This window comes from Mercenaria mercenaria, unplaced genomic scaffold (assembly GCF_021730395.1).
Source record: "Mercenaria mercenaria strain notata unplaced genomic scaffold, MADL_Memer_1 contig_5072, whole genome shotgun sequence".
In the NCBI taxonomy this organism is placed as follows: domain Eukaryota; kingdom Metazoa; phylum Mollusca; class Bivalvia; order Venerida; family Veneridae; genus Mercenaria; species Mercenaria mercenaria.
The window spans coordinates 8244-25552 of NW_026463355.1; the positions used below are offsets into that span (position 1 = coordinate 8244).

General features: G+C 33.4%; 1 protein-coding gene across 1 annotated transcript; it reads right to left on the minus strand.

Moving 5' to 3' along the window:
• Positions 1–1545: 1545 nt before the first annotated feature.
• LOC128554487 (arylsulfatase J-like) lies at positions 1546–15283 on the minus strand. Its single transcript, XM_053535764.1, has 8 exons — positions 15018–15283; positions 13724–13907; positions 5723–5901; positions 5353–5470; positions 4070–4165; positions 3596–3845; positions 2906–3057; positions 1546–1784 (listed from the first exon to the last, which is right to left on the minus strand). Exons 1-8 carry the CDS (start codon positions 15243–15245, stop codon positions 1546–1548), a joined length of 1446 nt encoding a protein of 481 aa, XP_053391739.1. The 5' UTR covers positions 15246–15283.
• Positions 15284–17309: the final 2026 nt, after the last annotated feature.

Here is a 17309-nt window from a genome sequence, read left to right on the forward strand (position 1 = left end):
TATCGAGGCAGTCCAGAACAGGGCTATGCGCTTCTTTCTGGGGACAGTAAGGTATACGCCAAACTCTGCTGTTGCTGGTGATATGTGCTAGGACTGTACATTTGCCAAGCAACTAAAGTGTGTTTCCAACGTATAAATGATAATAGAACAGTTAAGCTTGTTTTGAATTATTGTCAGAGAATCTCTGACAGAAATTGTAATAATTGGAAATTTGGAATTTTTATTTTGTAGAATTTTCAGATAATATCAATGTACATAATATATTGGTGTTGAACATGTGAATTTATATAAAAAAAAACATTGTTAGATAAAGTTAAATTTTATCCTTTCAAGTACTGATATTGTTAAAACTGCTGCAAAATCCTGCTACCATATATTAGAAGCTAGAACACACCTCCTATATTATAGTTTAGTTAGCAAAACAAAGTGCATTCGTGATCGTTACTTCTTGAATGGAATATATGTGAACATTTGGCAAAGTAATGGTGTATTGTGTGAGGGAGATAAATGAGATGTTATAATACTCCATTAAAATAGAAAACGATGAAGATGGGTTTAGTGGTAAATGATATGTGTAGTAGATGTTGTAAATATAAAAAGGTATTTTTTTAGGCTTGTGAGATTCTTATCCTGGTTGTAATACTGTTATATCCTTTTATGTAAGGTTAGGTAGTCCGGTCATCCCTAATTGGATTAGGGCTGATATTTGAAGTCTTAAGACTTTAGAGCTAGTTTTCGAAGTGAATGTCTTAAAATTTTTGTTTTATGGCAGGTTTTAGTACTAGATTAACAGTGGTAATCTAACTTTTAATAAATGTAATTATTATATGTTATTGTCATATTGTCGTTACTAACAGTGTCTTATAATTATAATCATAGAATGACCATTTACATTTTTATCTTACTTATGTATATATGCTTTTATCTACTGTATAAATGTAAGTGGATGAGACTTAATGTATATATAGAGATATAGATGTAGACATAAACAATACTTTGCCTAAGGATTGAGGTTGACATAAAAGCTATTTATTATGTGTCAAAGATTTGCATTTACAAGTGTACATTTGTCGAAATAATATGATTGCATTGGTGTCAAAAAATAAAATCTTAATAAAAACTTCATTAATCAAAGTTGCAAGTTGGCAATACTGAGTTTCCTGAATAAATTAAGATATAGGTAAAATTTAAAGTGATTGTTTCCTTTTGTATCGACCCAAGGTGGCACTTATACAATTTATACAGAATAAGCCAATATACAATTTACGTTTCAGGCGATTCTTCAGGTGGGAAGGTAACTGCCAACATCGATGATGAGTTTCATATTTGTCAAACTGGTTATAAATGAGAATAACATCTAAAAAGACATACTTCGGAGAATGACTTATTGTGTGACCCTGCAGTAGGCCTAAAATTCTTGTACATGTACATTTTCTGCCATTAGACAGACACGATTTCATCTGTTACACATGTATTTTCACATAACGTTTGTCCCATTGTAAAAATATCCTTTTATCCTTCTCGCTCATAATTGCCTGTACTGCATTATTTCCATGGCTGCCAAAATCCATTTCTGAAAGAAGGATTTGCAAGCGGGTCTCCTGATGGGTAGTGACAGTTTACCATGCCTGACTGGTAATATTCAAGTCTTTTAAGCATATGTCGAGTGATATCTGGAAACCTTTCTGACAGATCCGTTTTCTCATTCGGATCTATTTTTATGTTCATAAGCAATATTTTGTGGAAACCTGTCGATGTATTTGTTGGTGCAATTGGTCCTGAATCTATTGACAAAATAAATACAATATTTAAATAGACAGTCATTGGTGGGCTGGCAACTATATTATCCAAACAACTGCAAAATATAATTTTCACCCGACAAAAATGTCAACATGAAAAAATATAACAGTTCTTCCTTTTTGTTAGTTAATAGGATAACATCTTCGTTGTTAATATGGCCAGTTTAAAGACGAACAAGCCCAAAATTCATTTGATGTATGCATCGGAACTTTCAAGTTCCAGAAACATAATATTAACGCTTATAAAACCTTTGCCATTACGGCTGTGAAGCGAACGGCCTAGTGGTTAAATTTAGCGATCTCGTGCATTTAACGGCATAAAAAAGCATAACTGTCGGTGGCTTAGGTAATGAATAGGTGATGCCTGTTAACAAGTAACACATAGAAAATAAAGAAAATGCAACCAATAATGAAGCAGATGTTAGGTTGAATTAGTGTCCTTGTTTTAACGTCCTATTCGTACTGTGTGTTGATGATGAATTTTCTGAACCAAACAAGAACACACGGCGAAAATGGAGAAATATAGTAATATCTGAAAAAACGCATAGTTGCCCATTCTTTTGTTAGTTTCTTTCTGTTATATATGATGTAAATTACATCTAATGTATTTATACTGTAACAGTAAGAAGGAAAACTGGTTACTAATAAAATAGAAGATAAAGATAAAAAATATGCATTTTTTTGCACAATACTCTCCGGCTGGACATAAAGCCGTGTTGATATCCCGCCGTGATTTGACCGTAACTTCTCATATTTGAAATTTGTAGTTACCAAATAACCCACAGCTTCCGATTTAAACTACTCAGAATTTGCCGATGATATTAAAAAAGACAAGGTAGCTCTAACACTATTTTATCAACCAATGGAAGTGGATGGAATCAGGCGTGGCAATGAAAACGACAAAATCCACGAGGACAGGTAAATAGCAAGATTCCCGGCGTGCGAAGGCGTTTTCACTTGATAGGAGGAACTTAAAGTTTGTGAGAAGGATTAAAGCATATATCAACAAACATATAATATATCAACAACTAATAAAACAGTAAATATTTCAATGGCACCATTTCCGCCATCTGCTTAAAATATTCAGTTTTTAAGCTACTGCATACCTGGATATCCGGTTATAATTTTCCAGTCGCCCATTCGCAGTGATGCTCGCGTTGTTGTATTGAATGTATTATTAAAAAGTGGTTTTCCAGGGGAAATAACTCTTGGATTGATGTCATGAAGTATTTCTTTCCTCGGGCTCTGTAAACCATACCTGTAGAATTAAAAAGCTTACTAAAGTAGACCTTAACAGATTATTACAAACATGTTATCTCAAACCGTTCGTTTTCATTTCATTTTATTTTAGCGCTCCATCAAAACTATTTGATATATAACTTCTAAGTAGGAAGTGGATCATATTACAAAACGTAAATGGGTTGATTAGTAGTAACGGTCATACTGACATTTTGATAGATATAATGACTTTAGTGTAGTCTGACATTTAATTTTCTGAAACTCTCATAGCATTTCTAATAACACAAAACTATTTTGAACTATTCTTTCAATATTGAAATTATATATCTAGTACTGCTCACTGTTTTTGTAATTAAAAGCAGTCCAATGGAAAAGACATTGGTTAGCATGATTTTGACCATGACACTATAATATGGATACTAGTAAAATATATTTTGGTATTCGTCAGTGTGATTCGTGGTGTTCCGGTCCATTTTCATTAATGTTCTTAGTTTTTTATATTTCAATGTTATCAGTATCTAATAATTGTCATGTGTTTATCAATAATGAAGATTTACTTAATTGTTTTCCATTGATCATATCCGTCTAAAGGGTTGGTACCGCTAACATTTCCCCCGGCAAGGTTAAGAAGCGTTGGGAACCAATCAGTTACATGCATGAGTTCATTTGAGACGGAACCAGCGGCCTGTTCGCCTAAAAGAGGACAATTTACGAATCCAACAGCACGTATTCCTCCTTCGTATAAGCAGCCTTTCTCACCCTTCAGTGGCCAATTACTGGCACCACGTTCAATGTTCCCTCCATTGTCTGTTACGGAAACATGTGTTAGACATTTTAGAAATACTAATTTGAAACGAGTATTAATATTCTATTGGACAAAACTAGCAGGTATACAATTAAATCTTCTAACGCAGCTTTATAATTATTCGGCAATTTCTTTACAAAAGCCTAAAATATATTTATGTTAATTAGAGTACTTTTAGCAAACTATGTTGTAATTAACCTAAATGTCAACTAAACAATTTTAGGACCTGTTGTGAAGATCAGTAATGTGTTGTCCCACAACCCGCGTTCTTTCATAGCGTCCACAACGTTTCCTACTGACTCGTCCATACATGTTACCATTCCTTGTTTAGACAATACTCATCATTAGCTTGCAAGATATACCAGGTTCGTCTGTTATATATTTCATAGCTTTATGAGGCTAGAATTATTTCTAAACACCTGTTTAAAAATATCTTTAACAATAAGTATCAGCTTAAAAATGAATATTAAATCTGATAAATATATTTATAAAGGTAAGTGAAACAATAAAATATATACATTTTTCATTAGTGATCAGCAGAAAAAATATGATTATTAATCAGCTTAAGGGATAGAAACAACAAATAACAATTCATCTTCCTTCCAACCAACTGCAAAGCTGAAAGAACTTTTTTTTTTAATATCGCATCAGGTTTAGAAAAAATATGAGAAAATATTGAACAATGGAGGCATGTATATTGTATTTCATTAATGTCACTGCCACTGTAAAAAAGTGCTGTTTCTCTACCTTATTATAGAAAGTGTCTCTATGTTGTTTGTTTTAACTATACAACATGCTTTCTGCAAGAGAGATCTTTGTCGAAATTCTCTTGTACTATTAATTAATTAATGAATTAATCGAACTGGTTATCTGTCATTTTGTTTTATGCTTCGATGGTTTTGAGAGTAAAAAATTTAAGTTCTCCTTCCCTGATCCTTAATTTTGAACATATTATATAAAGTCTTCTATTGTAGTTTGTCTGTCATCCCTTTTAATATCTCACACATTTAATTATATATCGTTATTGCTTTTGATTGGTCGAAATGAGAGCACGCGCGGGTCCGCGAAAAGCGATATTGACCTGCGAAAGTGATAATGACTCTTGTGATATCACTTTTTCTAATATGTATGAAATATGGGCCGGTGAAATGAATACATTTGATAAGGGCATGTAATATAACAATTCTAGACTTATGTCTGCGTCCTCGGTCAATATCATTTTACAGGTCCGTAAAAACACATATTGACCTAAACATAATTATGTATAATATACATAGAAGCCATTTTTGAAAAAGAAGTACACAACGGTATTTTTTAAGTGCATAACGATATTCCAAACTGTAATTAGCAACAGTGTCATCATGGATTAAATAAATGTTTGCACGGATTTGAACAAAGAAACAGTGAGTATTACAGGAATTACAAGTTGAGAAATCTACAATTAAAGGTACAAAGACATTCGAAAATTTAATGGAAACTTTTGTGTCCGAACAAAAAAGTTTATTTTACCTGCATATTGCCTTCTTATTTTCATTCTTTTATTTATATTTTTGTTAAGATCCACGTATCGTTTAGGAACTTGCAGGGGTGAATGTACTGCTTGGTATGACAGGTAGATGAAAAGTGGCTGTAGAGAATCATGAACAAATTACTTGGTGAATAAGATATTTCCAAAATGTATTTTGTAAATTTTTAGTAAGTGATGATATACGAGAAATAAGTCATTTTCAAATTGCATGTAATATTATCTGCTAGATTGATATCAGTTATACATTTCGCTAATTACATGCTCAGATGTAATAAACAAGTTGAACATTCTACAAAATATGAGAAGTGAATAATGCGTACATCAAAGTTTAATGCTTATATCTATTCGAACCTTCTCGGTATTGTGATTTTGTATAGTGTCTCTCACTTTCTCCGTAAATAGGGTAGTCGAGTATGAGCCGGTGTACTTGCTTATATTTGCAGGATGATCATTCTCAAACAGGTCGTACCCGTTCATGCCTTTATATTTTACACTATGGTTGTAGTAGTCGGAATGTCCGTTCAAGAACCCTAGAAAATACGTACAATGTATAGACAGTCGTTGCGCACTACTAGAAAAGGCTACCATGCAATGCATTAAAACGTGATGAAAAATCTACAGAAATCAGCGATTATTATTTTAAAGAACTTCCATTTTAAGTACTGAATGGGAAGGTGTTACTTGTGAACTCCTCGCAAAGATGAATAATTTCGGGCTTAATTAAAATCATCGAATTAATTGATTCATGTATAACTGTATATAATACATGTAATAAACATATCAAAGTCAATAACATAATTGTATATAAATCAATAAACGTTTTCTAGTTTGTTTTTGACTTTTGAGAGTTCACTTCATGTTCTCGTTTGCCAAAATGATTTGCTTTGCCTTATTAAGAAAAGACCCACTCTTGGTTATAACTACGTAGGATGGTGTAGTGGTTGCGTAGTGGCTTGTCATATCGTTGATTCAGGTTCAATATCCAGACGATTTTTTTCAGAGAAAAGGTTTGATATGTAATTATATTAATTTCATTTTTAAATTATATTTACCATAATTATTGCTATGCACATGTAAATTTCATTTTAAGGCAGGGTACCGTTCATAATGCTTTCTTAACGGTAAGTTTCGCCAAATGTGTCAGTGGATTCCTGGGGTCCAGTTGCACGTTAGAATTTTTTCTAGCCAAGAATTAGATACACTTACTTTATACTTTATTTGCACATGTATACTGCACATTTGCTGTGTGTTCTATACAATACATTGTATGAAAAATAGATATTGCAATACGATAAAGACTTTCATATTATTTTATTTTATCTGCATCAAATGAGAAATATAACAACTTCCTTCCTTCGAGGCTACCTTACCCCTTGCGGGAAATCAGTGCTTAGATCTGTCTGACAAAGAGATATTAATTATACGTAGAATCATTTAAAATATAAAGTTTAATGTTTTATTGATTAATTTTAAGCATCAATATAAAGTTTAATATTTTTATTAATTAACTTTAAGCATCACTTTAAGTACCATTTCCGATTTCTTAAGTGTTCATTCCACATCTTAGGTTCACCAAGGGAGATAAAATTGCTGTCTTTTTTATATTGATCTTTGATCCCTGTTGTTAGAATTGAAACGTTTGCGATAAATGTATTTATGAAATGAGTGGTCATATCATTTTGTGATTGATTTGCTAGTAATTGATCACTTGTTTAGTGATTGATTAACACTCCAATTCCCAGAATATGTCCGCTGAGGGTATAAAGAATTATGCTGGTTGCACGCCTTTCATGATTAGACATTCGGTGTTTGTTGAAGGCAGATGTCCCGCCCCATATGATATAACCATATTCAAACAGAGGAAGAATGGTGTATCTGCTTATCTCAAGTCACGTGATTATCAGTTACGATTGCTAATAGATTCTTAGTTTCTAATGTCACGTGTACCGAGCGTTACTTTATAAAATGAATATGTATAATTGTTCTCAAGATATCTGCTTTTGATTAGTATAGAACTTGTATAATGAATTTTCCTTAAGCTGCCTTGCTTCTGAATAGTTTGACCAATGATTTGTAAATGATTGTTTGAAACATTAATCAGCTGAAATCAAGCAGATAATCAATTTAATTTAATATGTGGTCCCTTTTGTTCACTTACTGTTATCAAACTACCTAAATTTCTGACCTTTAACCAGCTGTTTCAAACCGTACAATTCAACACCTTGTCTCCAACCACTCGGCCTAGAATGAGTATATGGATTGGAAACCCCTTCAAGTATGAGCATACGCTGCAACGATGAGGGACTGACCTTTCCACAACCCATCTAGGTCCAAAACTTAAGTCTATTCCAAACCAGAGGTCTAAAACACTTTTAACTGCTGTCTTGGACTTGAAGCCGAACAATTTTCTCCCAAAGCCTGTGTATTAAACCTTGTCTTAAACACTGCCAAGGTTCAGCACTATAACCTGAAACCATCTGCTTATACTGCGACCCGGACCAATACAATAATATAGCTATCAAGAGGTCCCAGCGAAGATGAGCCGAAGCTGCAAATATGAGGGTGACTCGCCTAAATTATTTATTACCGAAGTCCCAGTAATAATCATGGCTTATTTATTATTTTTCTCGATCTGAACTCTTTGAATTCTGTCGACTATCTGCACAAACTGCGCAGTGTATATTTATATGGCCGTATGACGTCACTTGCATACGGAATTACTTCTGACTTTTACATAGACTTCAAATACTATTTTACCTGTATATACTTACATCTGGATCTTGTCATATACATCGAGTAGACTATGAGCCAGAAGGGGTTTTGCTCCCCCCACCCAGGGGGAATTTTGTGGACCATATTTTTTTGAAACTCCAATGTGTGGTGAACATTTTGGCATAAAGTTTGCAACTGGCGAGTGGGGCTTTTCTCCGTAACAACACCTTAAAATACGTTACCCTCAAAACCAATGATTTTTTCCTCAAGTTTTACAGACAAATGGTACCATTATGTTAGTAAATCATTTCAAGTTTGCATATTTTATTACAAGGTGTATACTAGATGCTGCAATTTGATAAAATTTCAATATCTAGAATGTGATGTTAAAGAAGAAAAATATCGGAAAAAGATACGTTACCCTAAAAAAAGCAACATTTTTGGCATGAAGATTTTATTGCAAATTTAGATGACCAGGTAATTAGAAATTGAAGTTACTATTAAAAAGTTCAAAGTTCAGCAAAAACAATGATATATAGATTGCTAGTAAAAGTTAAGGAAAGCATACTTTTAGCGATTCTTAAAATGTAACGTCATTCTTCCAAAATATGCTAATTTTCAATCATACCTACTTCAAACATGTTTTTCATAAAAATGTTCTATCAATTTTATATTGACATTCTTTAGTTACATGCAATACAACTATTTATTTATTTTTCAACAAACCTCTAACTTGTAAGATGTCTTACATTGAATTCTACATTACATTTTACGTTACCAAACATAAAAATTATATTGTATGTCTTCATTTTCTTTTAAACACACTTTATCAGTTGAAAAAAAAAAAAACAATATAATTCTGTTCTCAACAGTATAGTTTTGCATTTCAAACTGAAGGTTTAACTTAAAGCACGTATAAATATATCAAATTAAGTTACAGTTTACGTTACCAAACAAACTAACTATATCTCTTGTGTTCTGTTACCTTAAATATACTGTAGCACTTAGAAAAAACATATCTACAATTCAATCAAAATACGTTTTAACATAGCTTTGCGTTTTAACTTTAAACCCATGTATTCAAAAAACAGTCTACGTTACAATTTACGTTGTACGTTACCTAACATATAAGCTATACATTTTCATGTATTCTGTATTGTGAACATATACTGGTACTTTATCTTGGAAAAATAGCAAACTTACAATGATTTTTTTTTTGTTTTAAATATTTTGCTTTCAATTCTAAATACATTCTAGAACCTAATTTACATGGTCCATGATTACACCTTCACGAGAACACTATGCAGCCAAACATTTTTTAAACAATTGATATATACAGCTATTTAAGCACATTGAAGTGACATACTTATAATATATACAGACATTGCCCAACACAGTGCTCTATAAAGATGCTAAATTTAAAACAGGCATATCACGATATTTAGAAATCTTGTGCATGTTTATGCACACACATTTTACATTTTGTTAACTGCTGTATGTTGTAACTGTGATTGTATTGAATGTACAGTAGATTCATTCATCAACATAGACTTCATCCAACATGTTGTCAATCTCAGCTGTATTCCTAAGTAGATATACCATGTACATGTATCTTCTATGGAGCCGGTATCCAGTAATGGTCATGACTGGAATACTGTGACTTTCTTTAATACGGTATGTATATATTGATGGTAGTTCAATAAGACAATTATAGGAACTGCCTTAAAATAGGATATTCTGCAAGTGAAATTAATGTAACTTTGGTAGGTAAAGTAAAGTGCATTTGATTGCCCACTCTGAAGGCAAGTTCTTACAAAACTAACTCTTTTGATGGCAAATATGGGACTTTAAACTTTTATGGGTGAATTCCGTTACCAATTGACAAGTTTATTCTAGACAGAGGACCTATTTGATTTCCAGTCATTTGAACCTCAACTGGTTTCTAGAGAACCTAAGGTCAGAGACAACTAACACTATTGGGGAATATTGTTACTAAAAGTCAAGCCACTTGTGTGAAGTTCGGTGGCCACTTTCTTCCAAAGGTTTGTGTACCTCATACTAGAAACCCTATTCAACATATACATCAAAAGCCCGCTTGAGTACTGCCCTTCAATCATACTGGGCAGTTGCCTTTTAATAATGTTGGGTACCAACAGTCAATCTATCATTGTTTTGTCTAGGTCATGAGGGCATTTGTCTAGGTCATGAGGACATACAGGCCTGGTGGTTGCCACCACTAGAAACCTTATTGTATTCGGTACCACCTTCTCTAACAGGGTTCCATCTTCCTGCATTTAACCTAAGTGCATGTACATCAAGTCCATCTGCATGACAGCAACTATGGAACAAATATATGTTGAGCAATACTTGTCCTGCGTCGCAAACTGCAGTGTCGTTGTTTGTGGATCAGTGTCCTTCATGTCTACTTTACTAATTCCTTCATTCCATTACACTACCCTTACTGTGCACATTTCGGGGGAAAGGGTTGGGTTATGACAACAATTACTGTATGGACCTTGCTCCTGAAACTATGGCTTTACACAATAATGGAAACATCGACTTGGAGGGGCTGGGTCTGTGGGATGTGTTCGTGTCTCCTGTTCTGATGGATAGACCAGTAAGGGCACATTGTGCCAGAGTCTCACTTATTGGTCTGGTTTTGGCTTGCTTACCCTTACTCAGTAAATGGACGTGTGGATTTGGTTAAGTGGTGGCAAGATCAACTTATCTCCAGTGTGAGACTGCAGTCTCTAAAACTGATGGTAGATATGGCTGTGCAGCCTTTATTTAACCACAACATCCTTTGTACTTGGGTTGAAACACGAGTCCCTTCCAGATGGGTATTGGTATTTCGGGACCTTTTGAGGGACCTGTCTGGTTTAAGCAATAGAGATTCTTGGGCTGGAGGCCTAGGAAAGGGACTTCGGGTCATGGATCATTTACTTGAGACCCTCGTTTAGATATGTGTCAGCAGAGGCAAAGCCCAGTCCAGCAATAGACGCAGAAACTGTGTCCATCTGTTTGAAGTCTTCCCAGCTTCCTGGGTATCCCAGGTTTATCCTTGTGAAAGATGCAGAAGCTATGTCCATCCGTCCGCCAAACTTTAAAGAAAACTCAAGTTTCTCAGATTTGTATGTTTTGCTAGGTATCTTGACTGTGTTTTAGAAATATAGGTCAGAATGAGTATCCCATAGTACACATTAGTATGGGTATTCCAGCACGGTAATAATTTGGTATATTTCTACGTGCAACCTAAGAGTTTATGAACTTATGCAGTATGTGTATCACCTGGCATACATTAGTGTCAGTAGTCCTTGCTCTGGGTATCCCAGGGCCTTGATAAATTGGTATTTTTTCCAGGCATCCCGGAAGTTTATGAACTTGGGTCAGGGTATCCCATGACCTTAAGTTTTGTTATTATAAGATATGTGTGGAATAACTGCTTCAGTATAGCAATTAACCATCTATTGCGGAATCTCGTCTGTTTTAAGAAGGAAGTACTTCTGGTCTGCTTCGCATTAGATGTATGATTGTTATTGGCAAAACCTCCATGTTAATTATCCTGCAGGGTATCCCTGTTATGTCTGATTCTGCAAGGAATCCATTTGTGGACCCCCAAGCCCTTATGACCCACTTTATAGAACAGGGCTGGTGGAGTGTAGTGAGAATGCTGTTAATGGTTACCAAGGTCACTGTCAGAAGTCACAGGAGAAACAGCAAATCAGCGAGGAGGATCGACATCACATGGCTAAGAGGATCAATCGTTTACGAGGAGTATCTCCTCTAGACCAGACTCTATTGAATGCAGTTGTATTTATCATCAACAACCGAAAGCTAAGGCCATCTGCCTTTTAGCATTAGAAACCTCTTCCACCCCTAATAAGAGTGTATAGTGAATACCATTTTTCACTTCAAGCTCAATGTCACACTTAGTCGTCAGAGGTCATACCTTAGGACTAACATTGCTTTACATTGCGGAGTCTATGTTATTAAATTATACTAATGATAATTATGATATGCAGTCATACTGGTACATTCAAAGAGCTATATATTCTTAATATACATTTAAATGATATTTCTAATGAATTATAAAATCTGTATACATTTATTTGATAATGTTGTCCATGTCTGGTGATGTTTATTTATAGTCCAATGTATAATTCTTTTAAAATCCTGACCATATAGGTAATACCAAAATTTTAAATATTTTTTCTTTAACACATATTTCGGAAAGGTAACGTATCATATGTGACATATTGAATAAGTTAACTCTAGGGACAGTTTTATTATATATAAATTTAATTACTGAACTGTGTATTGGCCATTATCAGTATTTTACAACTTAAAAAATCATCATTGTTGATATATTTCTATGGTCTAGTAATTTCAAAAGAAGTAACGTAAGTTACGGATAATACATAACATCTATTCACCTAAAATGATATGAACATATGATAATTTCTATTTTAAATACATAAACATATCTAAGCGTCTTGTTTATTACGATTAATTGTACAACAGGCATGTTTATAATATTAAATTAACATAAATGGTGAATTAAATGAAAATTTGCATGGTAACGTATTTTAAATCTCCGTAACTCGTTAAAGCCCCAACGGAAACTTGCAAACTTTTGTCTGTGAATGCCAACTACCATAAGGTTTAAGAAAATCATAGTGTTGAAAATTCCCCCTGTTGAGGGGGGGGGGGGGGGAAGCAGGGTCAATTGTCAGCTCAAGGTCTAGAGGTGAGATTACTAATTTCTGATCACATTCAAACATTAAACAACTTACATTTTCTGTATATAAACTGGTAAAGACCGTCGATGTTTTGCAACTCTAGTTGTAAACAATTCAGTTGAAGAGAACCTGTTTAATTAACCGAAACGAATATAAAACGCGAAAAGGACCAATTTCACGACATTAATTTCTGTAAGTAATAGTATTTTATCATCATATGGGGTATCATATTTTTGTGATTTTGTGGTTTGTTGTATAGAACCTTAAGTCATGAGTGAATATTTTCCTACATTAACTATCATATTGCTTTAACCACACCATTGTTTGAATTCATATGCATTACTCTGTAGATTTCTTTCGAGAAATGTCTTGTCTTTCTTATGGGTGTGTATCTTCGTGCCATTAGAAAACATGCCAGTATCACAATTGTTCAAATCAAATTAATTCTTTTTAACTGTAAGTCATTTATAAAAATTTACCAAAGTACAGGTCCTAAAGCAACAACAACAACAACAAAAAAAAGAAAGAAAAAACAATAACAACAACAACAAAAATATTGCTACGACAATTGTCGCTGCAATTCAGCTGAGTAACCATTTCTAAAGTTGTTCTATAAACTTCAATTTTGGGATAATAATGATGATGATAACATTTTTTTAAAGTTTAAAACATATTTTATCATTTTATTGATTCTACCTTATTCAAACTCCGAAGGGATTTCCTTTTAGCTTACGTGACAAATTACACATACCTTAGCCTACCCAGTACTGCCTTTTATAAAATTACATGAATTACAACTTCAAACACTCGTTTTGAGCTACACCATCTCTTGTGATATTATTAAACAAATGACTTTGTTTTTCAGGATATTTCGTATCTGATCTAAATTTTATGAACCCACCAAAGAAACTGTCGAAGCCTCTATATGTTGGTAAATACTCCTTTTTGTAGAACCCCAGGTGCCATTTTCCTACCATATGTGTAGCATAGCCAGCCTCCTTTAGCTTATCGGCGATTGTAGGGTTGTCCAGAGTCAAACCGTAAGGAGTTGTAGGCCACAACAACCACTGAAGTCCTGTGTGAATCTTTAAACATTCACATTATTATAATTAATGTTTCGTAATTATCATTATATATTATTAATTTAACAATAAGATGATTGTGTTCTATGAATTCGTAAATGCTACATATTTTTCATATAACATTTTTAGACATTAGTTACGAAATTTAAACACGAACAGCGATCGGCTAAGAATTAAAAGACACACGTAAGACGATCGATTCAAGAAAATGATATCTTTGTTCATTTCATCGGTTTTTGTTTGCAGGTTTTTTTCATTATCCCTTACGAATAACCTCTAAAACTAAACATATTATGTTATTATCTTACTTAATTTCCATTATTGCATAGGAAATACTTAAAGGTGTTAGTGACAACACTAGTCTTTGTGTGCATGTGTCCGAAATTGTCGCCACATATTTGGAGTGTTCTTAAATTTTCTGGTCTTCTGTGATGAAGGAGTTCATTCATAGATTCTATATTATAGAAATATAGGTAAGATGTTGCTTTCTGGGCACCTAGGTTATTGCACATTTCATTTTATGTTATGAACAGACAGGAAACCGATCTGTTGTTGTTTTGCTTGATAGGGATCTATGATTTTAAAGGATCTTCTTTTAGGTTTTATTCACATGCATTAACGCCATGCACATGTACAATAATGATAATTTTTCTGGCTAGGATTGCCATTTACGTATCAAATTTCCATTAAAAACTGTACACATTCGACATCTGAAATGTGAAAGAGCGTGTACAGTGATGCAATGGTTAAACGACGGACAACATCAGGTGACGTGAGATTGAGCCGATATTCCTCACACTAAAATTTATAAATTTCCTGATCAGAGACCCACATATGGATACTTCACACCTTACATGATAAAGAATAAGGGAAGCTTCTTGAATCGTATCGTCTTCTACATTTTAAACATTTTTTTTTACATTTTAAACATTTTCACCCGTAAAGTTAGCAGGTGGTACCTGTAAATAAACTTGAATGCACACATACTTAAAGACTGCAAGAACAACAAGTTACATACTGATTTCATTGCAGAATTTTGAAGTTTCACAATAATTGGAAACAGTACCAGTATATTCCACAAATGTATATTTCATATAAACAGAAACTCTTTACCTGATACCGTCCAGTAAGCAGCTGGCCTCTTGTCGGTGTACAAATAGGTTGAACATAGTTCTCAAGTCTCACACCAGAAAATGCAAGTCTATCTATGTTTGGTGTCTTTATACGGGACCCATGATAGCCGACATCATAAAAGCCAAGGTCATCGGCAACGATTAGTAAAATGTGTGGTTTTGTCATAAAAGCAGACTGCTCCTTTGTGAGAAGCTGGTCTCGAGCCATGTGTGTTATGTAATATGGACTACCAACATGTAGTTTCGTATTCGTTGAGCCATTGTATAGTAAAGTAAATATTAATATTATCAACTCTATTATCGATATCGTTATGAAGAAACGTTTTATTTTGTCGGTCCTTGAAAGTGAGTACACGATAGCCCATTATTCTCGACAACTAATGAAAGAAAACTATAAGAAACGATTCAAAATAAGTGAATACGGGAACAATGTATGATTAAAAACTATGAGTTATAGAAACCTCTCTCTCTCTCCCTAACTTTCTACACTTGATGACAAGCAATTTGTTTCCTATTGAGTGCCGTTATAAAATGTGATTATAGATTTCTTTGTATTAAGAAACCAGCTGCTTTCTTTCGATTGATTTGTGTCGTACAATACTCTGACAACCGCTATTCACATGTATCCTTAAAATGTATGGAATAACGTTACAACACTAATTCTGATAACGTTAAATAAAGTTTGTACTCGTCATGCGTGAAGGAAAATCATTTCATAAATTAATGGAAACAATTGAGTAAAGATACCAAAACGACAAAGTTACTGTCTTTCTTAAGATAAAATATAATGTAAAAATTATTACAATGTCAACTGATTTTAAATGATGTCCTGAAGTCAGCTTGAAATCTGTAGATTTCGTCCATCATGGGCAAATATCTCAGACACAAACATCAATACATCTTATTTCATGATAATATAGATCAATTGTGTATTTACCACTGTGAGAAATTTCAGTCAAATCTAGTTTGTAGCAAAATTTATGTTTGCGAAAAAGCCATCAAAATCTTGATTTACTCTCTCGTTAGATCAAAACTTTTCAGATTAGTCATCAACAAAGCGAACTCACGACGCTACCTTTTTAATTACCGAATTCTCCTAGTATATTCTTACGTTTTGAAAAATCAGGGTTTAATATAGAGAAATATTGTTCCAAACGTGCCCCGCCGACACGAAAACACAAAACACGACAAATATCTTCGTGGTTTCGTTTTGGCGTATTCCGCTAGACATGCACACAACAATTACTGAATTAAACACAACATAACTGCACGCAAACATATGCCAAAACAACTAGAGAATATAAGTTTAAGAATAAACATTGACTTATATTATATGTATATTTCGGGCGAATACCATTTTGTTACATAAAAAATATCGAAAGAGGAACGTCAAATATCAAACTAATTACTTCTGTCATTTTACCCTACACCTACATTTTATGTATTTTCTTATAATTCAAGCTGAAATCAGCCACACTAAAAATAGTTATTTAAAGGAACTTAAAAGACAACTTCTCGTTATTTTGAGGAAGACTGTATATCTGGATTTAGTATTTTGTGGAAATTTCTCTGAAACATGTCTTTCATTTAATATGCTTAATTCTCGAACAAGTAATGTCTGGACTCCAAAAATGCAATAAATACTTCTATACTTTTTGAAAAAGAAAAAATTTTGATACATAATTATGCGATAATGTCATTGTGTAAAATATTTTTACTGGTTACATGAACGAAACGGGTAACATTATGCATAAGCTTACATTAATTTCTGCCTCTGCTGTACTCATGATGAAGAGATTTCGATCTTACACCAAAACAAACAAATACACTCTACATGTTGTTGTATATACGTGTACAATCAGTATAATAAGGATGAAATCTGTTGTAACACGCACTATATTTTGACTTGTTTTCTTACAGAAATGTTGAAAATATGACATTCCCTGGGTAAAAAATGTCTGTTTGAAAATTAGACAACAATTTCTGTGTATGAGGAAAACCTGTATTAAATACGAATGTTATATCAAAAAATACATCTTATTCATATGTTTTGTATTCGACTGTTTACACCAAGAGCGAAGTGACTAATCAGTGTTACATGTACAGTGTTCAAAAATAAAGAAACTGCATACTTATCATGATGAAATATTCTAAAGAAAACCTTACTCTTATACAATTTCCGTTTTATAATACGGTTTAAGTTTATGAACAGAAATTGAACTCACATATTTTGCTTTCAAAAATCCAGTTTCAAATATATTAAAGTCGTTTG